The following is a 26,380-nucleotide window of genomic DNA, read 5'->3' on the forward strand; positions in this document are numbered from 1 at the left end:
TATTTTAATAACATTTTATATCCTTTAATCTAAATTCCAACCTAGAAAACCACATTTTACAGAACTGGCCATTTATATCAAGCAATACAAATAAAAAAAAAGCTGTTAAAACTTAAAAGCTTTACAAGATTTTTATTTAAATGCTTTTTATTATTGACAGGTTTTATCCAGCTTATAACTATCTGCAGAAATTCAAGAAAGGCATCGATGTAATTTGTTCCTTTTGTGGAGAAAACGTGGAGACATTTGTTTGTGAAGTAAATTGTTTTGTTTTGTTGCTGATCATATTCACCCCCACTTCAATTTAAAAATGTAATATCCATAAATCTGAATTCCAACATAGAAAACCACAGAACTGACCGTTTATATCAAGCAATACATTTATTCCATCTATAATTGTAAAGATTATATTAAGACCTATAAGTATTGGAAGCTTTACAAGATTTTTATTTAAATACGTTTTCATATTTATTGATTTTGGGCAAATTTATAATGACAGTGACAGGGGGTTTTCTGTTGTGGCCTCCGGGCCGCTGGGGGCGCTGGAGAGCAGGGAGGCAGGTGTGTAGTCGGAAGTGTTGACCATGTGGCGGATGTTTGAAAGATCAGGATCCAACTGAAACGCGTCTGTATGTTTTATTAAAAATATCTGATCTGTAATAATAATTAATCTGTAAAAATTAAACCCATGTTTAATTGTCAGTGATTGATGCGTCGTCATGCCAACGAGCAGCAGACAGAAGAAGAAGAAGGGGGGGGACGTGGCGGTGAGATCAAGCTACAGTAATCTCAGTGGTGTAATGTAACGAAGTACTTTTACTCAAGTACTTCAGAGTATTTCCTTCACACTGTGTAAAGTACTTTTACTACAATCCAGCTTTTACTTTACTAATGAACCAAGTAGGTTTTCAACACTAAAGGTAAACAAGGAAAGATAAAAGAATAAGATGACAAAGATTAAGATGGAATAATAAATATAAAATATAAATTTTGTACGATAGCAGTGAAGTGCTACATCATTAAATCAATGATCCAACTACATTTATAACAACATAATATAATGTTTCTCTGCATACACTGATATTTTACATATAATATATTACTTTTACAGTGTGATATTACTACTTTCACGTGTATAATAAATACTTACTGGAATTGGGTGTTTACACTTTTTGATGACTCTGTTTATCTGCGGCTGGAACCAGGTGCAGGGAACCAACGACAGCAGCGTGGTGAGCAAGGCATCGGCTGCAGCGCGGGGCTACTTCCACGACCACTTCCTCCAGCACTTTGTGTGCAAAGAGGCCAGAAGAGCCCCGCTCATCAACAGGTCAGCGGAGACGTCGTTCATGGAAAAGAATTTAACTGTCACACGCTGTCATAACTAATTAAAACCAAACTTATTAGTTTGATAAGAACCACCTAAAATGATGGAAACATTTATTTCACATGTGCTTTTGTTTGGTTCATGTCCCATCTGCTACCATGGAGGAGGCAGGTTTTATGACCTATGTTGCAGCCAGCCACCAGGGGGCGATTGAGATGCTTGGCTTCATGTCATGTCGTTCATCTTTATTTACAGTTTACGTTCTTAACAATCAAATATTTTGCATTTACAGATTTTAGTAACAGTTTCATTGATCTTTAAAAACCTACCTGAGTTTATTCAGTGGATTATTAGGGTCCAGTATTAAAGTGCAATAATTTAAATAATATTTGTCTTTCTGTGATTTCTCTCCTATATGAATGTTTTTGTCCGGCATGTTTGAAAAATAGTCAAATGAGAAACGTAATCAAACGTTGCTCTTTGGATTAAACTGTTCATTGTGTGAATTAGAAACATATTTCCTGTTGTTGTTTAGAATTAGAATTTGAATGTGACACATTATTTGCTTATTTTCTTCAGGGGCTACTATGTGCGCTGGAGAGCTGTGGACCACTGCGTGAGGAGGTTTCTACACGTTACTGAAAACTGCCCCAAGAGACAGGTCAGTTCACAGAATACTGTGTTTTACTTCTCCAATCCGTACGACTACGAAACCACTGTTTTCAAACTAAAACAATCTCTGTCCACAAAAACGTTTTGGTTCCGTATCAGTTTTAATCTCCGTCCAAACTAACACGCCTGAAAACACGTATCACAAGCCGAGGCTGATGCCGTAGTTCTCCTCTATAACGGGCTCATGTGATCGGAGCCTGACGAATTGGGGAAGGATACGTTGAGCAAGCAGCTGTGTTTCCAAACATTTCAGTTTCTGCCCGTCAAGACTAAAATTCAACCCTGGAGGTTTCAAAATAAAAGTCAGCAGCGTTTCCTGGCTCTAAAACACCAGGCAAATCTGTAGCAGAACTAAAATGTAGAAATGTGGATGAAGCCGTGTGCTCATTGGAGTTTTCTTCATTCTGAAGAGCCATGAATTTCCTCTCTCATCATCTTTCCCCTTCTTCTAGATTTTGTCGTTGGGCGCAGGTTTCGACTCGTTGTATTTTCGCCTGCGGGCGGATGAAGCTCTCGCCGGAGTCGTGGTGTTTGAGGTGGATTTCCCTGATGTCGCTGGACGTAAAACTGCTCTCATCTCCTCTAATATTACACTGAGGGGGATGTTAGACCCACATTTACCTGCACCTACAGGTTTGTCATTTACTTTGCTTTAAAGAAATGTGTTTGTCATATAGTTGGTGTTAGATTTCAGAAGCGTGTGTGTGTGTGTGTGTGTGTGTGTGTGTGTGTGTGTGTGTGTGTGTTCAGGAGCTGTGCACGTATGCAGTGGTCAGTATCGTCTGTTAGGGTTGGATGTCAGAGAGGAGTCCCAGGTGAAGGAGGCTCTGGAGGCAGCTGGGTTGGACTGGGCTGCTCCCACTCTGATTCTGTCTGAGGTGGTTCTCACCTACATGGAAACACAATGGTAAACACGAAGCATCGACACGTATCTGTTCTAAACCTGTTTGTCATGTTCTGTTCTCTTGTCCTGTGTGGATACTTCAGTAACTTCTTATAGTTTGTGTTTAGAGCTTTTTATAAACAGTCTATGACTTTGTGTTCATCCTACCTGGTTTATCTGCTCTGAAGATGTTCAGAGCAGATGTTCGTGATGTTGGGTTTGTATATAAGTTTGAATGATTTACTGAACTGATGTTGTTTTTTCATACATTAGATGTCGACGGTTTCTGAGTCTGTTAAACAACCGACACAATCTTCAGACCCAAGTTCAGAACATTTCAAAATAAAAGCTCTGTAATTCAGCTCGATATGAAGCAATACAGCAACGTTTGTAGACAAATTGCTGAAAGAGGAAGTGATTCTTATATTTCTGTTGCTGTTATGACGGAGATCAGCACCTGTGAATGTCTGTTTGTGGAATTAGTAGGTAGACGTCAGTTGGGAAGTCACTAATGTGTTCTCATGTCACCATATGTGTCCGAGTGAAGCTGTAACACGTCCGTCAGCAGCAGCATGTTGTTGTGTGTCTTCCAGGTCGGATGTCGTCATCAGTTGGGCGGCAAAGCTCCTGCCTCAGTCCCTCTTTGTGATGTATGAGCAGATCCATCCACATGATCCCTTTGGTTCAATCATGCAAGATCATTTCCACAAACTGAATTCAACGCTGCACGCCCTTCGACAATACCCAGACACCGCCGCTCAGAGACGCCGGTTCCTGGACAAGGTCAGCATGCAGACTTATCCCTGGGTCGTGTGACTGTCGAAGTGCAAAGGACAGAATTTGGTAAACCTGTGTTTGTGTCTCCAGGGCTGGGATCAGTGTGTGTGTCTGGATATGAATGACTTCTACCTGGGGCTGGTTCCTGAGGACGAGAGGCGCAGGGTGGAGGACCTGGAGCCTTTTGATGAATACGAGGTTAGCTATTGAAATGTGGTGGCCATTTTACTGTGAACCAAGTTGGTAGGGTAGCGCTGACTTATTCTGCAAAGCACTGCAGGTCCAACATGAAATGTCAGAGTGTGTGTGTGTCTGTCCGTCCTCAGGAGTGGCACCAGAAATGTTCCCACTACTTCATCCTCACTGCCTCTCAGGGCTCTTGTATGACTCAGGCTTTACTCACACATCCTCCAGGTAATGTTTGCTTTCACCTTTTCTATCCTCTCTAACTCATTTCACATCTTTACAACAATTTATTTACAAGCAGGGGTCACTCAGTCCTGTCCAGCCCTGGACCTATAACACATAAATCATTGAGAATTGTTTTAACCAGCAAAGCTTTTCTATCCTTTATGGAAGTGGGGTATTGACCCATGAAACTCACAGACCAATTGCATGTGCTGTAAACTTGCATGAATGTTTTTCCTAACCTGTGACTTGGCTTTTCTTCCCCTCAGTGTCTCCAGTGTCGTCTGTAAACCCATCTTTGAGCCCTGTAGCCCTGAGTGTGAAGCTTGATCCTGCTTGTGTGGAGGGTTTGGGGATGGCCTCCAGCTCAGTGAGCCCAGGATGGCTCCTGCTAACAGGAGGCTCCGGCAGGGGGGGCAGGGGGGCAGTGAGTCGAGTCCTCCTCCGAGGGCAGGAAGGGTGGAGATCCGTCACTGTGGAGCCGTCACTAGACTTGGGTGAGAGGACCTGCTGCAACAGCTGTTTTTGCTGTTCACACTTTTATTTTGAGGGAAGTCACAAAAACTTTCGCCTAAAGTTTAACTTATTTAATCAATAAAAAGTCAGTTTTCGGCTTGAATCAACTTGTGCAGGTAAAATGAGACATATTTAACTTCCAGTGTGAACAGCTTGATGTGTTTCCCTCTCGCAGGCGTGCGACTGTACCACACGGTCACGTCCTGTCCAGGAGGAGGTGCGGTGGTGTACGGAGGTCGCTCCTCTCCTCTCAGCCCAGCCAGAGGCCTTTTCAAAGTGCTGCTGGACCCTGCTGGTCCCCCTGCCCCTCTAGACGGAGTGAAACTGTGTGTGGAGGAGATGCTCTGTACAGGGGATCCACCTCCGCCAAGATGGAGGCACACTGCCGCCATCGTCAGTCACAAAGGTACGGTTAGAACAAAGGCCTTTTTCTCTTCGTCTGAATATGCTCTGAACTCCGGATAATCTCCTAAAATTATTATATAATAAGTCAGAAGAAAGTTCAAACCTCGGAGTTCACGTCTGAAAGTTGCATTATTCAGTAAGAGCTTCTCTTTTCTTCTCTGCAGGCAAAGACTTTCTGTTTGTTTACGGTGGAAAGAATGAATCCGACGCTGTTCTGGGTGACGGCCACTTCCTGTGTCTGGACCAGCTGCTCTGGACTGAGGTTTGCTCCCCATTCATTGGTTCTCTTCAACCAATCACGTGTCATTCCATATTCGTTCCAACTTGATGTGTGTCTCAAAGTCCTTACATACGTCCCTGTGTGTAATTTACAGATCCCAGTGGAGGGAGCGGCACCAGAGCCACTCCACTCCCACTCCGCATGTTCATATCAGGGAGGTGTGGTGATGTTCGGAGGTCTGGACCGAAGGGGGGTTCCTCTGGGGGACACGGTCGTCCTCAGGCCCACTGACAGAGGATTCTCCTGGGAGACAATAGAGCTGCAGCCCCCTCCGGTCCCCAGGTCTGATGATGTGACACAAACACTCTGATGCTTCCACTTTAAAACAGACAGTTAATACAAGTTGATCTCATGTGATGTGCTTTGTTTTAGATACTCTCATTCTGCCCACGTGATTGGACAGAAGCTAGTTGTGGTGGGCGGGGTCTGGATGCATTCCGATGGCGTACCGGGTGTTGTCATGATCGACCTCGCCACACGGAGCAGCGTGGAGTTCAGCCTGGACACAGTCAGTTCACAGTTATTTGACTTGATCACAGACGGTAAATAGAGACGGACGACATGAAGTCACGCAAAAGAGGAGGCAAATAGTCTGGATCACCCCCTGGTGGCTGGCTGGAGTATAGGTCATAAACCCTGCCTCCTCCATGTTAGCAGATGGGACATGAAGCAAACAAAAAAGTGAAAGTAGACGTTAAATAAATGTTAAAGAAAGTGGAGACGCATCGTGCATCTATATCTACAGTGTATGGAGCTAATCGAGATGTGGGCTGTGTCTTAATCACGCACTAATACTTGCACAATAAATGTATCAAATAGTAATGCTATTTTATATATTATTATTAGTATATACATTTTTATATTATATTTTAAACAATACTCTTTCTTATTCCTGAGCTTTATAAATCAGTAAACTGAATGAATCCCTGTGTTCCTCTGTAGACCCGGGTGCCGTGGCCTCTGATGCTTCACTCTTTCTGCTGCGAGCTGACAGACTCTGAAGAACCAGAGCTGCTCCTGATTGGTGGAGGAGGAAGCTGCTTCTCCTTTGGGACTCATTTCAACCCCCAGCCGGTCACTCTGAACCTCAGGCCTGTCCTGGGATGAAGGTTTTCTAGATTCAGTTTAACAACTAGGGACCGAGCACCGAATTGGGCACAAGTCCATTAATTTAGTCTAAAAACTAAACTATTTGAACGTCGGGGCTTAGGGACACTTGGATGACATCACAGTCTGAAGACGTGGTCATCATTTACTTCAATTGTCTTGTATTTGGCTGCAACGCTGTTTACCCCTGAAACTCCAAAAGGGTTTTGTGGACTCAAACACTTCACCCCCCCCTCCCCCCTCCACCATAGTGGTGAGTAGATAATGAGTTTTCAGGGGACTATCCCTTTGAGGACACATCATGTCTAAAAGATATCACTCCACAGAAATGCCTTCAGTGTGTTTGCTGGACAGGTTTTTATTTGCGAGACCTCAGAATGGATACATGAGATTCGTGTTTTGGCCGGAGGGTAAATCACTCAGTGAAGCGCCTGAAGGACAGGACCGTGGGACTGCTGGCACCCCAGTCGCCAGGTTTGCAGTATTCTCCCTTCTCCAAGAAGTACTGGCGTCCGCGGTAGTTGGGATGCTCGTAGAAAACCCACCAGCCGTCGAAGACCTTGCAGGAGTTGACCTCCCTCCAGCGAAACTTCTCCAGGAGGGAGGGACAGTCCTCTGTGGCCTCGAAGGCCTGGCCCCCGAAGTCTGCCCTCTCATAGAGCTGCATCTTGTACAAGGTCCCACTGGTCTGGAGGGGGGGGGGAGTGGTAGTTAGTGCATGGGGTTGGGATAGAATGGGAACGGAATGGGGGGTGAGAGAAAAGGGGAAGGGGGGATATATAGGGAGATGAGATATTCCATCTAACAAAAGGGAATTGATCTTCAACACTTTATTTGAACCTCCTGCAGATTAGACATTTAGAAACTTAATGAATAGTTTCTAACACACAAATTAAACCTTTTGAGTTTTTATGACAACTGAAGCTACCACAGGTTCTCTGTCATGTTTGGTGGGGGGGGGCGGGTATTAAGCTGCAAGACGAATCCTCGCCACTAGATGTCACTAAATTCTACACTGAACCTTGAGAGCTACACTACAAAACCTTGACTGGTCTTTGCACAGGTTTTATAGTCTGTGCATCAATTAGACTCCATCCCTCGCTGTTTGCTTCTTTTTAAACGTACAACATTGTATAAACGATACAACACTGCACATGAGCACAGCTCACTACCCGCTCAGCTGAGTAACGTCAGTGCAGGTGGCTGACTTACAAAGTGGATGCTCTTGCAGGAGCTGAGTCGGTCGTTGAGTCCCATCCAGCGCTGGTACTCGGGGTACTCCCCCCTGGTCAGAACATACTGGTAGCCCATGTAGTTGGGCCTCTCGTACACCACCCAGGCCCCACTCTCCACCCGGATGGAGTTACAGCGGCTCAGGTAGGCATGGAAATCTGAGCAGTCGCTGTCGCACTCATAGCGTCGGCCCTGGAAGTTCTTGTCCTCGTAGAAGACGATCTGCGAAACAACAACTCAGGCTTTAGATCCTGCAGAAAACTTGACAAACCAGTCGACAGCAGTTTGGTCAGTTTCACCTGAAAATGTAAATATCAGCAGATTGGGACACGTGCACGGCTTCAACGTAAACCCACTGTCTTATCTAACCCAAACGCCTCAGTGTGAACCTGACTGTCGACGCTGGTGCCGCTCTGTCTTCACTCACCCTGCCCATCTTGGATGTGTTGCGTGGGGAAGCCTCGGTGATGTCAAGCGATGGTGGTGGTTCCCCGGCGGTCTCGATGTGGCTCTGGCCCCTCGCCGCTCCCTTTTATACGCCCCGCTTTCCCCACGTTTATAAACAGCAACAGTGGAGGCAAAAGGGGAACAATCGCTTTGTCATGAAAATGAGATCCAAAAATTGAGTCAGTGATTCTAGTGCTATTCAGTTTTTCCAGAAAAGCGAGGAAGGATTACGGCATAATGCCCCGGCACGGTAAGCATCCATTGACCCCACTTCTGTACTGGCTGCATCCAGTGCCCCCACCCCGACCACCCCGTCCCACCACACCCCCGCCATGTCAACACATGCCAGCTCCACCAGCTTGCCCCCACCTGGCGATGACCCGCCAACTCATGACTTATTTCTGCCTTATGAATGGCTGCGGTCAGATTCAGTGGAGGAAGACGTGCTCAGATGCTTTAAGGAGAAACTGAAATACTACTCTAGAAAAGTACTCAATAAAAGTATTGAAGTACTCTTGCAGAAAAATGCCACTATATGTGGTTTATTATTGTAAATTGCATGTATTTTATTGTAAATTTCACAATTATTGCTAATAAATCAAGTTATAAGCAGAATTCTACGATAACTAAATTAGTATGCATTTGTTAATTGCTATATAGGCTATTTGTACTATATATTTGTTCACTGTGGGACTTATTTCTATTATTTAATGCATAATATTCATCATTGGGTTGTTTATAATGATGCAACATAGTTTATAAACTCATTATACACTTAGTGGCCACTTTATTAGGTACACCTGTTCAAACTAATGCTAGAAGCTCAAGTGCTTTGTTCATGTGTGGTAGTTAAAGTACTAGTAACTAGTTGTTCTATACAAGGGTTAGGGTTAGTTACTTCTCAATCACAATTTCTCATTATATAAAATCTAAAGTAAAAGACAGAATGAAATCAATAAGCAGGAAGTCGCCTGGATTCAGTCAAAACCTTTATTTGTCATTTTTTGAACTGCATTGTGCTCTTCGTACAGTAACGGTGAAGCACTCAGTTATTCTATGTAAGGCATTTTACAGTGTTACCACTTTCATCTTGAAAATGAAGACACGTCCCAGCAATTTGAATTTTACAGTAGTTCAATATTTTACAGTGCATATTTTTTACCGAGTCCACCTTCATCCACCTGTCACGTGTCCCATTGTGTAATAACTAGGTTGAGCATGATGATGAGCGAGGCAGGTTTTTTAACGCTGAGAAAGGAGGGTAGATTTATGAAAAATAATCTCACTCTGATGCTAAAATATACACAACAATACCGGTGAATTCATCCAAAAATAAACATACATTTAGGATTAGTGGCACATCTGGTGACTGTTCGGTTTCGCTTCACTTGGCAAACACGAGCCAACTCTTCTATTTGTGTTTTAACAAAGAACCGAGAGGAAAAGTCACAGAGCAGAAATCAGCTGTCAGGAAGCTGCACGTTCTTATTGTGCACAAACTACAGACATCGACGCAATAACTGGGGTGTGGCAAGAAATAATAAAACCCTAAACACAACATGCTACAGATACTGTTGAGCTACCCTCTACTGTCCGGACGGTTCAGCTACACAAAATAAATTATGTTAATATTCCTTCGTTAATCCTCTTTTCTAACAACACAGAAAAATACTATGTCCTGAGTTAAGAACTGTAGGTTCACTAACATCCTCGACCCCAAAAGTGCTGAATTTACTTAGCATCTACGTGCTCCAGCTTTAAATGCATATGTTAATGGTAAAAAATATATATTTTAAAGAAAATAGCGAGTAGTTTACATAAGTGGGCACAGTTTGGGAAGAACAGTCACTTCAGACGGAGCTCGTGCTTCTTCAGGAACATCAACACGGCTTCGTCTTAACGCAGCAGCCGCCACCGCTGAGAGAGAAGCTTCTCTCTCAGTTAATATAAACATGTGACGACACTGAGTTTACACAAAAACTAAGGGCGGCGAGTGGATTTCAGTTGTCAAAGTATTATTATTATTTTCATTATTATTACACTGAAGGAGTATTCAGGAGAACATATTTGGACACGTCAGCCTGTCACTCTCTGCGTCTCGTCCTCTTCTGCTCACACTTATTTGACCAAATTTCGATTTTCTGTCTATAAAGTGTCACAGCAAACATTTCCAAACTGTCCCTTTATAAGCCGGTGGTTTTTTACCTCCACACCTCCCCTTTAAAAGACACGTGCTCGTCATGTTGTTTAACCACATGCCACTCCACGCCCTCCTCGACTCGACACACGTCCAACTCACAGCAGCTGCCTTTTCTTGAAAAGCAGCATTTACCAGCTTTACACTCAACACTGAGTGCGATGCAAGTTGCTGCAGAAGCTACAGAGCTGCCTGAGTAATATCACAAACTCCCTGTACAATAATACTTGATTCAAACAGGCGCTCCTGACGTCTCTAACGCTACACGTGGCCTCTGTGTGTTGCCCTCATTGACAGGTACGATTCTCCTGCTGGATGAGAGGAGCCCAGCCACTCAACAAGCCATAGGCGACTGTCCCAGTGTCGGTCCATTTCTAATATGTGTGGTGTCGTTGACTCGGAGCGTGTCGGACCCAGACCCGTTGGAGTCGTGTGGCGAGGCGAGCGTAGGGGGGATGAGGCTGTCCAGTTCCTGCCTGTTCCCCGTTTCCAGGAGCCACTCGTGGAACTTGACTTCCACCAACTCCTGGAACTGCCGCTTCTGCTCCCTGGAGGATAAACATGAGAAATGAGTTACTACAGAGAAAGTGACACGGCAGGGATGAGGAGCGACGTGGGGGAGAGTAGTTTCAAAATACTGTCACATAAAAATCAATCCCTGTTGTTTCCTGTGCTGTCGAGTGTAAAACCCCTGAGGCAAGTTTTCTGACACTAATGACTCACTGAGCTCCACAATATCTCAGCTGAGTGGACAACTCCCTTTCTTATTGATCTTTTGGGACGGCTGCTCTGTTAGAACTTTCCACTGATTCAAGGAGACACTGCTCATATCCAGGTTAATCATTTAATTACTGTTATTAAGGTTTTCATGCTCTAATGTTCAGAAAACATATCACTTTCCTCAGACTGTCCATTCTTCTCTTTTCAGTTTTAGCTCCCTTTACCACGGACTTGTGGTTTTTTAAACTTACTTCTGCAAAGGCTTAGCACCCTCTCTCTTCTTATTGAAGAAAGTGAAAACCTTTCTCCGGATTATTCTTTGGGTCAGGCCCCTCCCCTCCACAAGATTTAATGGAAATCAGTTCAGTAGTTTTTGCATAATTCTGCTGACCAGCAAACTGACAAACTAACAAACGCAGACGAAAACAAAACCCTTTTTGGCAAAGCTAAGAAACACGAGAGAAAGTGAAAACAATCTTTAATCTGCACGTTTATCTGCATCTAAGATTGAATGGGCTCATCCTTGGGTCAATCCCAAACCCTCTACACATCACCACTGACCAGGCTCAGTATTTTGTGTGTAATCCTGCTATTGCCAATGAAAATATCATTGATAAGCCGGATAATGGACGTTTTATTCTACTTCATCATGTTGTGACTTGTCACTCACTTGTTCAGCCGAGCCTCCATCACAGTCTTCTGCCAGTTCTGTATTCTCTTCTGCTTTTCCTCGAGAGCTGCCTGATACGGAGCAGGCAAACCGCCGGGCACCTCACACGTGTCGCCCTCCATCTGGAAAGGCACAACCAGCGCGTGAAACTCAGCCGGGGGCAGCAGCCGGTAACAGCCGGGGTCCGGGTTGGACGACGTGTTGAGCGCGGGGTTGACGAGGCCCTCGGTGCCCAGAAGCAGGGGTTGATCCCAGAGGTTGGGGACCACGGCCAGTCCCACACTGGCCATGTGATCCTCCAGGGACGGGTAGAACGTGTGGAAGGGTCCCAGGGTAATGTCTGTGTTCCCAGGCAGGAGCAAAGGGCGGTTGGGCGTCAAGGCGTAGATAGTGCAACGTGAGGAGGCTCCGACAGCGACTCGGCCCGCCACGCACACCACCCGCACGTTGTGGCAGCTGTGGATGTGGACGCTGGTCTCCACGGGACCCAGAACCACTAAGCTGTCGCGGCATTTGTCCAGACTGACAGATCTGAAGGACAAAAACGATGATAAATGAACCGTGTCCCCCCAGAAAGTCCAAGACGCATCACGTATCCACAGAAGCTACTTTTACCTGAGAGGCGAGAGAAGGTAGATGAAGGCGTCGGAGCATCTGTGGATTTTGATGTTGGCACCCGTCAGCTTGTCGGAGGTTTTAGCGAGAGTCTGTTTGAAGACCTGGGACATCAGCACCATCTTACTGCCCGGAGGAGCCGTGTGGGTGTTCCTGGCTATTTTGGCTCTCTTCATGGCCCCCTCCACTAGAACGAACAAACAGAGACTGTCAAAGAGATGCACTGAAAAAGTGATACATACAAAAACCTTATTACTGATTTTGAATACTTTCCTTATAGACAAGTTGTCTCTCTAACTGCAATAAAAAAAAACCTAAGCGCAGAGGACAGGATACCTTGTTGAGCCCAGGCCAGTTTCTTGCCAGAGCGCAGGCAGGCGGTGATTCCAAACGGGTTGAGAGTGAGGCTGTGCTGGAGGCAGGAGAGCAGCGTGTGCAGGGAGAAGGATCGACTGAGGGTGGAGTAGCCAGCTTGTGTCTGGACTGGACCTTTGGTCAGGAGCCGGTGGACGGGCTGAACGGCTCTGCCGCAGGAAGCCGAGCCCTCCAGCAGCAGACCCAGGCTCCGCACGGCCTCCAGGGAGATCTGGCAACAGATCATTTGAAATAAATCAACCACAATTCATGAAATGTTTCAACAGTTTGTTTCAAGCCAAACTGGTTAGTTAGGTGCATGTCCCAGCCGCTAACATGGAGAAATGAATCAATGACGGGTGTGTGCACAGACCTGACAGTCTCTTAGCGCCTGTCCAGATTGTGACAGTTGTCCTGGTTCAACCAGCAGCTCCAGAATCTCACCGAGGTGACTTTGCACAAACGACAGGTGAGCCTGGTCGTCCCAGTTCTGCCAAACCAAACAGAAACAGACAAATAACAGAACCATGAGTGGAAGATCCGAAAGAACCGAGACAGGACGGTGACATTTGAGCTTTAGACTTGATAATGTTCACACTTTGCAGGGACCTTGTTCTGGGAGCTCGTCTTGGCCTCTCGGTCTGAGGGGGAGGGGGAGCGGGTGCGGTGACTGGGCCACTCTTCACCGATCAGGGAGGTGCGCAGAGAAACACGGTTCAGCTGCTGGATGTAGAGGAAGAGGAGGAACTGCAGCGTGTCCACAGAAAACTGCCGTAAAAAGGAATTGTAAAAAAAACAAAACGGGTCAGATATCAATATGTGGCTCCTGTTTAACATGAGACCATGGTTACAACATCAGCCTGAGGCGGATAACACACCCTCATGAATGACACAATTCAAACAGGTTAACTGGGGCGATGAGATAGGATCACATTATGGGTAAACTGAGACATTTGCACACGTATTCATGAATTCAGCCGCTCTCAACCCCCGTCATCCCTTCACCTTGTTCCTTTGTTGGTCCAGCTCACTTTTGGAGGAGCACTGGGAAAGGAACTCGGCCCGCTCCAGCCTCTCCTCCGCCGTGTGGCCTGAGAGAAGGTCAAAGGTCTCAAAGTAGAGCCAGGCCAGGTCTTCTGGAAGCTGGAGCTTTCCACAGGCGATGTGCCTCCACATGGGCCAGCCCAGAACCGGGAAGCAGCCGTCCCGCGCTCGCACATAGGTCGCCATCTTGCGCAGATAGTGCAGGCTGAGTTTGGAGGAGGGAGCCACCTACAAAATGAATCAACCCTGTTTATTTTCAAGATATTTACACCAACTGAACAACAGCACATCGCTGCTTTAAAAGGGACATGTCATGCTTTTTCAGTGTTTTCTTCCTCTAGTGTGATATAAAAGTTTTTTGTAAATGTAAAAGTTCTGCAAAGTTAAAAAGCCCTAAGTCTGTAGTAGGGGTAGTTCCTCTCCCCCACAGAAAACACTGAAGCTCCTGAAACACCTCGTCAGAAGTGTGGACCATTCCTGCATCATCACACATCTAGCAGCTAGTCTAGCACCCCCCGCCCCCCTTACAAAGCCAGGGGCACGTTCAATCTCAAAACGTTTTCTAGATCGTGTTGCTGGGTGAAGAGTTCAGATATCCAGAGGGAGCTCGGGAGTAGAACCGCTTGTCCCTTATGTCGAAATGGGACAGTTGAGGTGGTTCGGTCATCTAGTCCGGACGCCGCCTCCTGCCCTGGGTGATTTCCTTTGGCGGTTTACCAGGCACACCCAAACAGGAGGAGACCCTGGGGTAGACCCAGAACTCGCTGGAGGGACTACATATCACATCTGGCCTATGAACGCCTCGAGAAAGAGCGACGTGTGGGATACCTTACTGGGCCGCTACCTCTGCGACCCAAGCCCGTATAAGCGGAGGACGATGGATGGATGGAATATGAGCTGAATATGTCTCATGTAAAGATGGTAGTTGGTAGTATTCACCTGCAGGGCGCCCAGTAAGAAGGGCTCCATGCGCGGCCATATGCTCACACTGTCTGCCTCCATGTCTGCAGAGAAAGGAAACAGACATTTAAGTTAAAGCACAGAAGGGTGACTGGAAGCACACCTCAATCACCTTATCCCTTTTACTTATGATATGATTAAGTTTCCAGTATATACATATATACATAAACAGCAGCACTTGTTGGTAGTTGATAAATTAAGGTTTGTAATTAAGAGCAGCGATGCTCTCACATCAGTTTAAAACATAATTTACAAGAAAATCTTTTAATGCAACAACTGGTTTGAACTGATGTTTATCCTTTATGTTATTGTTCTTATGTTTCTTACTGTGCTGCTTTATTCACATGCATTTTGTGGAGTTCTTGTTCAGATGAGTGTTTCATTATTTTACCGTTATTCCACCTGAACTGGCTGAAACCACTGAGCTGTGATGACACAGTTTAGTTTCACATCCCAGATGCTGTGACGCTCCCATGACAACAGGCTGCACATGTCATCACCTGCTGACCTCATCATGTCAGTAACATGCTAACCGACATAACACAGCACATACAACAAGCACAGACCTGCTTCATGTCGGTTTGTTTTCTGTCTGTCGCAGTTTAACATCTGCAGCCTGAGTGTAGCTGTTAGCCGCTGCTAGCCGCTGCTAGCTGTTGTTAGCCCCTGACGCTAACAGAGGCTGCCTCTCTCTTACTTTCAGCCTCGGTCCTGGTCCCGGCGGCGGGCAGCTCCGTGTGTGTGGCCGGTGAGGGAGCGGCTCCGGTGGGACATAGGGGAGAGTGAGTGCGGTGGTGGACGCGGGTCGTTGCGGTTCTGTTGCGGTTCAACTTGATCCGGACTCACATCTGCTTCGCTTCCTATTTACCGCCGCTACTCCCGCATCTGTTGCGCGCAGCTCGCGGGCACGCGCTTCATGCCAGAATGAGAAGAATCATCTATTTTCATATTATAATATTATACGTTATTTATTTTTAATTACTCCGGACTGGTGAGACAGTGTCATCAGACCGGATGAGCAACACTATTTTATTTTACTGAATTTTTTTGAAATGCAAAATAAATATTTAATAAAATCCATCCTCTATTTTTTTCCCTCTTCCGTGGTTTGTAAAATCGATGGAACTGTCTCTTTAAAAGTGGGCGGGCCTTCGCACCGAGAGGCGGGTCTGCTGGGCGGGGTTTCATTGACAGCAGGAAGAAGGCTGGTGTGGCCGCGGACTCGAACCTTCAGCAGCCGCTGACTCTCTGCTCCCTTTTGAAAGACGTGGATGTGATGGCGCCCAGAGGGATGAACCTGTGGAGCGTGTGCGTGCTGCTGCTCTATGTGACCACGGCGGTGCTCGCGGGGTAAGAGCTCGGGGCTCGAACACGGTACAGCTGGTACACATGTTCCACTGTGATTGGTCCAGACCGGGGCTACACGTGAGGACTGGACGGAAGCGGACTCACACACTGAAGCTAACTCGGCTAACAACAAGCTAATAACTGCTAACAACTCTTTCTTTGCTAGACGTTCAGCACAGGTTTATAGTGACCTGTTAGCCTAGCATGCTAGGAGCTAGTTTGCACGGTCGTAGCTAGCTCTGCTCTTCACTTCTCCCGGAACCTGCTTGAAAACCAGCACATTTTTAGCTTTTCCTCAACATCACAGTCTTCCCCTGATAACTGGCTGTTAAGTTAGTGACCCAGAGCAAACACTAACTACTCATGGTGAATTCGGCTCACTGCATTTACCGAAATGTCAACATGTCCAGGCTCCACGGGGTTCGAACCTCGCGGGGCTGCCTGTGTCCCCCCCGGTCTGATCCCTGTCCTCTGCCTCCTCCATGTAGGAGGGATTTCTACCAGATCCTGGGGGTGGGGAAGAGCGCCACGGTCCGGGACATCAAGAAGGCCTACAGAAAGCTGGCCATGCAGCTGCACCCGGACCGGAACCAGGACGACCCCAAAGCCCAGGACAAGTTCGCGGACCTGGGGGCAGCGTATGAGGTGAGTCCGCTGGTTCTCGTGTCGCTGAGGAGGGGACGGGTTTATGGAAACACATGTTTTCACTGTAACTGAGGAAACTCCATTCATGAGGAGACAGATCAAAGGATCAGACACTAACGTCTTTTGTACCCGGCTTCTCGGTTGTTGTTGGAAACGGTTCGGCCGCTGTGATTGGTCGACTAGACCGTGTGGCTGCATCTGATTGGCTGTCGCCTGTGCACTGCTGGCGTTACGTAAAGCCAGACGTGGATCTTTGGGAGTGGATTCAGATCAGCTGTTTAACGTGACGTGATTTATTATGTAAACTTTATAACACACTTCAATATGTTACCAGCTTTTATAATAATATTATACGTATTTATAATGTACTACATAACAGTATTATAGTACTGTGCTGTATTATAGTATATTATATTACCACCATTGTACAGGGTTGTGTTCAAACCAAAGTTAGGACGCTGTGTAAAACATGAATGAACACAAACAAATCCTTTTTGACCCTTACTGAATTCAAAACAGTACAAATACAATATATTTAATGTTCTCTGTAAATGTGCAATCATTCTGAGCTTGAATTAATATTTAAATAGTCACATTCTGTTCTTATTCATCTTATTCAACTCTTATGGGTTTAAACTTTAGAATTTAACTGTGTGGTTTGTTTCTGTGATTTATTTATGTGAAGCACCTGCTGCAATTTTTACAGTTTCTCTTAGGAATTAAAGTACTGTAAGTGCTGATACATATGTAATGAATGATGATGTGGTAAAACACAGTTGCACTAGTGGAAATATGTTTTCATGTGAGAAGTTCTGCAAAAGGTCAAAAGTTTATGCCCTGATACTTTAAATGTCTTTAGTTGATTAAAGTCGAAGTTTAATCATTAAAGACGTGGACTTGGTTATAAACTCTTGACGAAGTTTCACTTTTTATCTCAGACTTCTTCAGTTTCAAGTTGTAGAAAAATTGTAATAACCTTTTCCAATAGTTCCCTGTGTCCCAACATTAGAGAATTCCCCATCTTTCCAGTGTCCATTACATTACATTGAGTCCAGGATAGAGACAGAGGAGATGAAGGGACAGACAGGCGTCCAAATGTTTGAGTCCAGCAGTGGAGGCTGGCTGAGGCTAATGAAGGAGGTTCACATGCAAAACCAGAGGTTGATATTCAGGCAGCCAGGCAACAGATAACAGAAGCAGAAGTGTTTCTGCAGGAGGAAACGGAAACAGAAGGATGAGGCCAAATCCTCACAACAATATTATCGAGTACACGACTGTATTTCACTGGGAATATACAAATGTTATTGGTTCCACAAGCTGCTCCTGTAACTTGAGTTAAAAACCCTGTAGAATCTGGTGGTGTTTAGTGACTGGTTGTGTCTGTAGGTGCTCTCAGACGAGGAGAAGAGGAAACAGTACGACGCGTATGGAGAAGACGGACTGAAGGAAGGTCACCACAGTTCACACAACGATATCTTCTCCAGGTTGGTTTCATGGACACACTGTTTTCTACAGCTCTGACAAACGGATAGTTTACTGTTCGCAGCTAAACGTCGACTGTGAGGTCGAGTTAAACGTCCACATTACAGACAAGAAAGTAAAAACCTTACATCAACTCATGCAGATGCTTTGGTCATTTTTAAAATAAATGAATAGAAAGTGTCTTTATGAAAATGTGCATAAACTGAATGTTGTTGATCAAACCACAGATTAAAGTTTTTACTCACGTCTGTGTGTCTTTAAAGAAAAGTCTAAACCTGTCACTCTTCCCTCTGCAGCTTCTTTGGTGACTTCGGTTTCATGTTCGGAGGAAACCGGCAGCAACAGGACAGAAACATCCCCAGAGGAAATGACATCATACTCGACCTGGAGGTCACGCTTGAAGAGGTGTACTCTGGGAATTTTGTGGAGGTAAGAAGAGAATCCTGCAATTTAATAACTGAACAATGTCCAGGTATTTGAAGTTTGTAACAGAAACTGTAATTAATTACACTTGTAAAAGTTTGTTTAAATGATTTCTGATGATTTAAACTAGGTGTTTACTTTTTAAAATCGTGTCTCTTGTGTCGTAGGTTGTACGTAACAAACCTGTAGCTAAAGAAGCTCCTGGCAAGAGGAAGTGTAACTGCAGACAGGAGATGAGGACGACGCAGCTCGGACCCGGACGCTTCCAGATGACCCAGGAGATGGTGTGTGACGAGTGTCCCAATGTGAAGTAAGTCTGGGAAAACACAACATTACATTTACATTACAAGCACAGAAGCTAATGCAGAAGTGTCTGATACCTTTATTCTCTCCAGTGACCAGCAGGGGGCGACTCCACTGGTAGTTTCTATAGAAAGTGACTCTTCTTCTAACTTTATAACATTTATAACAATAACATTTTCCTCAGGAGTTTATGTCTCAATCTCTAGTTTCAAGTCTTCTTCAAACAGCTGATGTTCATTTAGTAGAATATGATAATTTAGAGTCAAATAGACCATAAAGCACCAGGTGTGTTGGGGGGGGATACCACAGAGTGATTGACAGCTTGTAAAGTACAATGGGTGCAGGTGGGCGTGTCCTCAAGCTCTCAGTCAGGCTCCACCCCCTGATATCATAGATAAAATCTGTGTGTTCATTTTGGAGGTTTTGTTTGTGTTACTGCTGCTGTGCCTAATAAACCGGCAGCTGACTGCATATCACAGTTGTATCGACCTTTTTAAGAAATAACTTTTACAAACTTATTATCATAACACATGTTTTTCTTTTCTCTGTTTTCCACAGGCTGGAAAATGAAGAGCGAACCCTGGAGGTAGAAATTGAACAGGGAGTGAGGGATGAAATGGAATATCCTTTCATTGGAGAAGGTACATCGATTTTAATATAAATGATTTTTATTTGTTGTTTCTTCATATTGTCTGGTCTTAACGTCTCACATGTGATAATAGGGGAACCTCACATTGACGGCGAACCTGGAGATCTACGATTCCGCATCAAAGTGTTAAAGTATGAACAAGTCTTTACTGTCTATTGTGTCAAAACAAAATACTTGGTGAGATACTAACGTGTGTGTGTGTGTGTGTGACTGTTCTCTTCAGACATCCTGTGTTTGAGCGCAGAGGAGACGACCTGTACACCAACGTCACCATCTCCCTGGTGGAGGCTCTGGTCGGCTTTGAGATGGACATTGCACATTTGGACGGACACAAGGTTCTGCACAGAACTAAAGTTCATAAAAACAATATTCAAAGTTTCATATTATCAAAACTAAAAGGAGTGTGTGGTTGAATGTTCCTGTTCCTGTCTGATCTACAGGTCCACATAGTGAGAGATAAAATCACGAAACCCGGCGCTCGGATGTGGAAGAAAGGAGAAGGTCTGCCAAACTTTGACAACATCAACATCCGAGGTTCCCTCATCATCACCTTCGATGTGGAGTTTCCTCAGACGCAGCTCGACGATCAGCAGAAAGACGGTGAGAGCGAAGGAGGCGTTAGAGGAGGAGCTGGGACACGGGCCTTCACCAGGAAGATGCTGTTTGCTACGTTACAGTATTTGAAATCTAAGGTTCAATAAGAGGAATTTAACACCAGAATAAGTTCTAATCTCCTTCATTAGCTGTTTGCTGTGAATTTAATAATTTATATCTAAAGTACAGTATAAGACTGAACTTTGTGCAGCCAGATGTGTGAATATTAGGATAAAAGGTTGAATAAGTTGATTATTGAAAGTCAACGGTGTAAAAACAGTCTCAAAGTTTCTCCAGACGATTTCCAGCGTTGGTTATCTGAATTTAAAGAAGATTTAAAAACAGTATCTGTCGGCAGATGAAGACATATTTTATATTAATACAACAGTGTTTTACTATATTATTGTTCATTGTCCACATGAAGTTAAAGTTTATAACAAATACATGAGTAAACATTATAAATATTTCTTAAACTGCTTGTGAAGAGTCAACATGGGACTTAAAGTCAGTTTTTGAACTTATTATGAAACAGATTTTATTTATTATGATATTCACTGAATTATTTAATACAGAGTTTACAGTGTTGTAAGTTTTTCTTATTCTGCTTCTTCTTGCCTCAACAAAAGTTTAATAAATACTTATCCAGTAAAATCCGGTCACATTTTATATGTTGCGTGATGTTTGTATATTTATGTATTAATGTTAATGTCATTGTGTTGTTGCAGGTATACGCGGTCTTCTGAAGCAGGGCTCTGTACAGAAGGTTTACAATGGACTACAAGGATACTAACAACACACACAGCCTGGACTGCCACACACACACACACACACACACACACACAACACACACACACACACACACATCAATCAACCGGAGCACGCTCCATAATTCTGGCCAGGGTGTATTTATTATTTTTTCAGATTGTTCTCAGGATGGATTGAACCCAATTTAAAGTTTTTACTTTTTAATCTCGTCATCGGTGGCATAATTACAGACGCTCTATTTGTGTGTAAACGGAAACGATGCCACGTCTCTCTTGTACCTTGTAATAAGGCCTTTCTGTTTATTTGAAAAATCCAATTATCCTGTTTGTATCCGAGTGACGTGTCGAGGTCAAACAAGCGCCGTCACCCGTGGAGACGACAGTCAGACACTCACTCATCTCCCTGACGTCTGCTGCTGCAGGAACTCGACTCCTGAAGAAGAAGAAGAAGAAGAAGAAGAAGAAGAGAAGAAGAAAAGAAGAAGAAGAAGAAGAAGAAGAAGAAGAACTTCTTTCCAACCTTTAACTTGATCCTTGTTTTTGTTATAAATTAATTCTATGAATGTAAAAGCTGTTGCGTGATGGAACCGTCTTCTTGCTCTGGTCAGAGTCCTGTTCAAAACTCCTCTAAATAGAGAAGAAGAAGAAAGGTCATCTGTTGTGTTTAAGTTTCCTAATTTAAGCATTTGACCCCCAGGGTCACTGAGACAAGAGTTGACCTCTTACATTAAACAGTGATTTCAGAGGAGCGGTGGTTTCCATCTCCCAGTACGGCCTGACTCTCACTCAAAGGGACTTCAGACGATGAGCGTCCCCCGCTGCCTGGTTCGATTTCCAACCCGGGTTCAGGATTTCCCTCCTCTCTGTTTTGACCATCGACTGCATCGCTGCCTCCCGATTGGACGAGTGCGTCACAGCCTTTAATGTGAATTGTTTGGCCGTTTTTACTGGGTGTTTTCGGGGATGATGTACTTTTGACTGACTAAATAAAAAAAGGATTTCTACAAGTTCCGATCACATGTCATAGCCTGAGTCCACCAGTGAACGGCACCAGAGTCCTGATGATTCATGAGGAAACCCTGTGACTGTGGATCCGTACAGAAAGAGTTTCCATCACAGAGTTTAATACGTCCTGCTGCTGATGAAACTAATGAATCCACATGTGGTCACTGGCTTACATAGATTTTACACTGGTTATGGATTTATAGAAATAAAATAAATTATAGGAATTAGGTTTCTTTATTTATAAAGCACATTTAAAACAACTTGTTTGACCAAAGTGCTTTACAGAGTGAAAGGTACAACAAGAAAACAGCAACACTTAGTATATCAAAAATACTAATGATGGATTTAAAAACCCAATCCAGATTTTTATTTGGATGTGCACCACATTGTACACTATTAAAAACACTGTGCGTGTGTAATAATACCTCACAGTAGAAATTGTGTGTGTGTGTGTGTGTGTGTGTGTGTGTGTGTGTGTGTGTGTGTGTGTGTGTGTGTGTGTGTGTGTGTGTGTGTGTGTGTGTGTGTGTGTGTGTGTGTGTGTGTGTGTGTGTGTGTGTGTGTGTGTGTGTGTGTGAGTGATGAACTCCCACAGAGATAGCAGGCCTGTGGTGAAGGGAGTTTCCTCCCCGGCCCACCACACGTCCCTCAGTCGTCCTCAGACTGACGAGGCTGCGGAGACGAGAAGAGAAGCTTTGTGATAAAACCTCTGACTGTGTCACAGGCGAGTTAACGGGACCACTGAGACTCAGACTGTTAACGGCCACCGCCACACACACACACACACACACACACACACACGACTGTCAGTGAGCTGCATCTCTGGGTCGTCCTCAGGGAACTGACCAGCTCCTTCAGTCTGAGACCACTTTCTCACTAATGGACGGACGAGTTAAAGACTGTTTATAAAGACCACGTCTGACATATGAGAGACCCGTCTCTTTGTGGTCATTTTGTGTCTCTCTGCAGTTGTTTTGCATCCTTTGTGTTGTTTTGTGTCTTTGTGTGGTTGTTTCGTATCTCAATGGTTGTTTTGCATGTGGTCATTTTGTGTCTCTAATGTATTTGTGTCTCTTTTTGGTAATCTTGGATGTTTCTGTTAGTATTTGTGTCTTCATCGTTGTTTTGCATCTTTTGTGTCATTCCTCAGGTTGTTGTGCGTGTGGTCGTTCTGGGGTAATTTTGTGTCTTTTTGTTTTAATTTTGCATGTCTTGGTTGTTGTTATGTCCACCAAGGAGACTGTGTCGTCACTTCCTGTCTGTCATCAGGTTTCATCCAAAAAGTTCTGAATTGATTTCCATGAATCTCTTTTTAGGGGCGGGGCATGACCCCAGGGAGAACCTATTACATTGTGTAATAGATTTGTATAAAAGGGTGGATCCAGGTTTTTTAAAATCCTCTTTAACACGGTGAGACTGGGTTTTGGTCTCGGTGGAGATTTGGAGCCGTTTTGTGTCTGTGGGTGTTTTATTGACTTCATGTTTAGGTTTGGGGGCCGACTGGTCCTGTGTCTATTTAAAGAATATATTCAAAGACATGTGGCCCACATCTCCAATTTGATATATTCAAAATAAAGATGTGCTTGTACATTGTTCAGAGACGTCAACATGAGGATCTACGGGTCCGATCAGGATCTGTCACCTCTGAGGTTCAGAGAAGTGAGGACTGTGTGAGTTGTCGAGGGGCACACGAGGGCAGCATTGCCTCTTCCATCACATCCCTCCCTAAATCACTTTTGATTACCCAGAAGCCTCAGCAGAGGTCCATGTACGTGGGAGTGCATGAGCCCGAACGCCTGCACTTGCCAGTTGTTGATGCAGATAAGCACAGGGATCACACTTGACCCTGAGTGTAATGACTGTAAGTGTAGCTGCAGGGTTAAGAGAGGCACAGGCTGGAGGAGGGCTAATTGAGCAATCTGTGTGTGTGTGCGTGTGTATATGCCTGTGTGTGTGTGTGTGTGTATATGCCCGTGTGTGTGTGTTGGCGCCAATGGCTGCTTTGACCTGCTCTGGCTCGGCACTGTGCTCGGTTAATGGAGCCTGACCTGAACAGAGCTCGGCTCCCAGACGACACCAGATCGTCACTCGCTGCCGGAACATGAATCTGTTGCAGTCGTTTCCCACAAGTGACTCAACTTCTGACATCTCAAAAATATAAAACCTTATTTCCCGATGTCTTCTGGGAACCATGAGCTCGAAGCCAAGTATTAACGCCTCGGTTATGATTATTACATGAAGTCGTTAAAGTTATATGGGACAGTTTCTAAAAACGAAATTAAAATAGGAGACGGCCTTGAACATTTAACCTTTAACCTTAAAGGTCCAGTGTGGATCTTTTGGTCGGAATTAAATATAATATTGACAATATTTTCATTGGTGTATAATCACCTGAAACTAATCTTTCTTAGAATGAGCCCTTTATATCTACAACCTCCTCGTCCATGGAGCTGCCATGTTGCTCCAATAAGTTTCTACAGTCAAATAAATACGTCTCAAGACAAAGATGTTCAGTTGATTGGAAATTTAATAACTAGATGTCTCTTAATCTTACACATTGAATATTTAAGTAATAAATCACATCTTCCATAATGTACATTAGAAATCTCATGACAGTTAATTTACAAATGTGTAAAAATGTTGCTCCAAAGATTTATTAGGATAAATTGTTCTTCAAGAGGAAATAATTATTATTTATGTGAATTTATATTTATGTGAAATTCAATATGGAGGCTTTTTACAAGTGTTTACAGCTGTTTACAGCGGTTACAGCTATATTTATTTATGATTTTGCAAAATAAACTCCTACACAGAACAAACAGAAGATAATTTTATCGTTTGGAAAAAGATGAGAACCTGATGAGTCATCTGTTCATCACAGCTGCTGAAGCCACTGAGAAATTCTTGAAAACTGATGTTTGTTCCCTGCAGGACGCTGATTGGTTCAGTATCAATCAAAAAGTTATGAGACGGGGCGACAGATTCTCAATCTAGTTTCCTCTCAAGGTGAAATCAAGTTGTGTCAAAGACGCTTTTTGCAGCGTAGAAATACAATTCAGATCTTCCAGCATCTTTAACACTGAGAGAACTCTTCTGTAGTAAATTAGAGATCTTTAATCCAGAGACAGGAAACTGGAAATGTCACCATCGTGAATTCCTCAAAAATCTGGGTTGAATTTTACACGAGCGCAGCAAAGATCGACGAGCTGCCTCCTTCCGTCTGAGTCCCTGCAGAGATGCATCGAGGACGAAGTCAACAGACAACAAATGTGTGCGTGGTTATCAACGCTGCTAAGCACCAACACATGCCCAGGCCAGGAAGGACAGCGGGAGGGGGGAAGAAAGGACTCTGCCCGAAATAAGAAATGTTGACGGACAAAGCCTACAATTTGTGGGATCTGAGCATAAAGCAAACAAAGGGCAGCTTTTGTAAGGAATAATGCATGTCAGCCGTATCCTTATCCCGCCGCGGCTTTGAACCCTGCTGGGGACGTCCACTGCTCCACTGTGTATGTCGTGTTGCTATATTAAAGCCAGTCACCTCAAAGGGAAAAGCCTCAACTATTCAACAATTGAATGGTGGGGCTCTCATTATGGCCAGTGTGGGCAGGAAAAAGTGGCTTTGGGGGTTTTCAGTTCAGCGACTTAAAGCCCTCCTGTTAGCTGGGACGAGCTGCTGTTTATCCCGATGCCTTTCTGGGGGCTAAACATAGTCGACTGTCATTACGGATCTCTCTCTCTCTCTCCCCTCTCCTGTCTCTCGCTCGCTCCCCCTGGCCTCCCTCTCGCGAGCATTTATTTATTTCATCATCTAATGACCCGTGTTGTGCTGTCGTTTGAATGGACGGCTCCCACATCCTGAGGAAGAGGAGGGGTGTCTGGAGGGCGAGCGCCGGACAAACGCGGCTGCAGACCACCTATAGGGATGAAAGCCACAATGTCGGCGGGACAGAATTCCAACGTAAAGCTGATGTTGCTGATGTTGCCTGAACATGTATGTGACTTATTAAACACACACACCCACACAGTTGTCCTGTAGGAGCGCTCCTTAACCCTGACCCTGACCCTGACCCTGACCCTGACCCTAACCCTGACCCTGACCCTGACCCTGACCCTGACCCTGACCCATCAGTGTCAGGGTCTGGACAGTTGGCCGAGCAGATTCCCTGCAGTTCCAGCCCCACATGAATGGAGCCATATTAGACAAACTGTACGCACAGTATTTGAAAGGATGTAAATATGTATTAGTGGGTGTGGGGGTCAGGGAGGTACATGGCGGCGGGGCCTGGGGGCGAGGTGAAAGCCGTCTTTGTGCTTGGAGCAGAGCCCTCTGGTGGACCCTCCCCTCGGCGCGGGGTTGCCCAGGCCCTGTGGTGGCGGATCACAGTTAATAACTGTGCAGCGGGCTGTCAGAGGCACTTAGCCTGACGCTGGGCAGGCCGGGCCAGGCTGAGCCCGCATACACAGCCGCCTGCGCCTGGACCACAGCACTCAGCCATGACGGAGAAGAGACAGAGAGACACAGGAGACGTGGGGACACTAATGAGACAAAA

General features: G+C 44.8%; 4 protein-coding genes across 7 annotated transcripts; 2 read left to right on the forward strand and 2 right to left on the reverse strand.

Moving 5' to 3' along the window:
- Positions 1-561: 561 nt before the first annotated feature.
- lcmt2 (leucine carboxyl methyltransferase 2) lies at positions 562-7,546 on the forward strand. Of its 3 annotated transcripts, none has more exons than XM_035174398.2 (15): positions 562-629; positions 704-767; positions 1,206-1,330; positions 1,907-1,988; positions 2,452-2,632; positions 2,750-2,906; positions 3,476-3,665; positions 3,750-3,857; positions 3,986-4,073; positions 4,337-4,564; positions 4,759-4,989; positions 5,153-5,250; positions 5,363-5,550; positions 5,641-5,776; positions 6,211-7,546. In XM_035174398.2, exons 2-15 carry the CDS (start codon positions 720-722, stop codon positions 6,373-6,375), a joined length of 2,025 nt encoding a protein of 674 aa, XP_035030289.2. In that variant the 5' UTR covers positions 562-629; positions 704-719; the 3' UTR covers positions 6,376-7,546. The 3 variants fall into 3 exon arrangements, with proteins under 3 accessions (XP_035030289.2, XP_035030291.2, XP_035030290.2); XM_035174400.2 differs by having other exon boundaries at positions 576-625; XM_035174399.2 differs by having other exon boundaries at positions 577-767.
- On the reverse strand, positions 6,783-8,316 carry crygs2 (crystallin, gamma S2). The gene is made up of 3 exons (XM_035174405.2): positions 8,036-8,316; positions 7,588-7,830; positions 6,783-7,063 (listed from the first exon to the last, which is right to left on the reverse strand). Exons 1-3 carry the CDS (start codon positions 8,042-8,044, stop codon positions 6,791-6,793), a joined length of 525 nt encoding a protein of 174 aa, XP_035030296.1. The 5' UTR covers positions 8,045-8,316; the 3' UTR covers positions 6,783-6,790.
- Positions 8,317-9,031: 715 nt separating this feature from the next.
- Positions 9,032-16,489, reverse strand: tbccd1 (TBCC domain containing 1). Of its 2 annotated transcripts, none has more exons than XM_035174402.2 (9): positions 16,353-16,489; positions 14,595-14,659; positions 13,617-13,883; positions 13,221-13,379; positions 12,985-13,101; positions 12,594-12,843; positions 12,258-12,444; positions 11,643-12,173; positions 9,032-10,800 (listed from the first exon to the last, which is right to left on the reverse strand). In XM_035174402.2, the coding sequence occupies exons 2-9, from the start codon at positions 14,655-14,657 to the stop codon at positions 10,587-10,589; spliced, it is 1,788 nt and encodes a 595-aa protein (XP_035030293.1). In that variant the 5' UTR covers positions 14,658-14,659; positions 16,353-16,489; the 3' UTR covers positions 9,032-10,586. The 2 variants fall into 2 exon arrangements, with proteins under 2 accessions (XP_035030293.1, XP_035030292.1); XM_035174401.2 differs by lacking the exon at positions 16,353-16,489 and adding an exon at positions 15,313-15,687.
- Positions 15,774-21,266, forward strand: dnajb11 (DnaJ heat shock protein family (Hsp40) member B11). Its single transcript, XM_035174404.2, has 10 exons — positions 15,774-15,965; positions 16,451-16,607; positions 17,994-18,091; positions 18,386-18,518; positions 18,680-18,822; positions 19,374-19,456; positions 19,538-19,595; positions 19,688-19,799; positions 19,905-20,064; positions 20,784-21,266. Exons 1-10 carry the CDS (start codon positions 15,892-15,894, stop codon positions 20,846-20,848), a joined length of 1,083 nt encoding a protein of 360 aa, XP_035030295.1. The 5' UTR covers positions 15,774-15,891; the 3' UTR covers positions 20,849-21,266.
- Positions 21,267-26,380: the final 5,114 nt, after the last annotated feature.

This window comes from Hippoglossus stenolepis, chromosome 13, assembly GCF_022539355.2.
Source record: "Hippoglossus stenolepis isolate QCI-W04-F060 chromosome 13, HSTE1.2, whole genome shotgun sequence".
Classification (NCBI taxonomy): Eukaryota; Metazoa; Chordata; class Actinopteri; order Pleuronectiformes; family Pleuronectidae; genus Hippoglossus; species Hippoglossus stenolepis.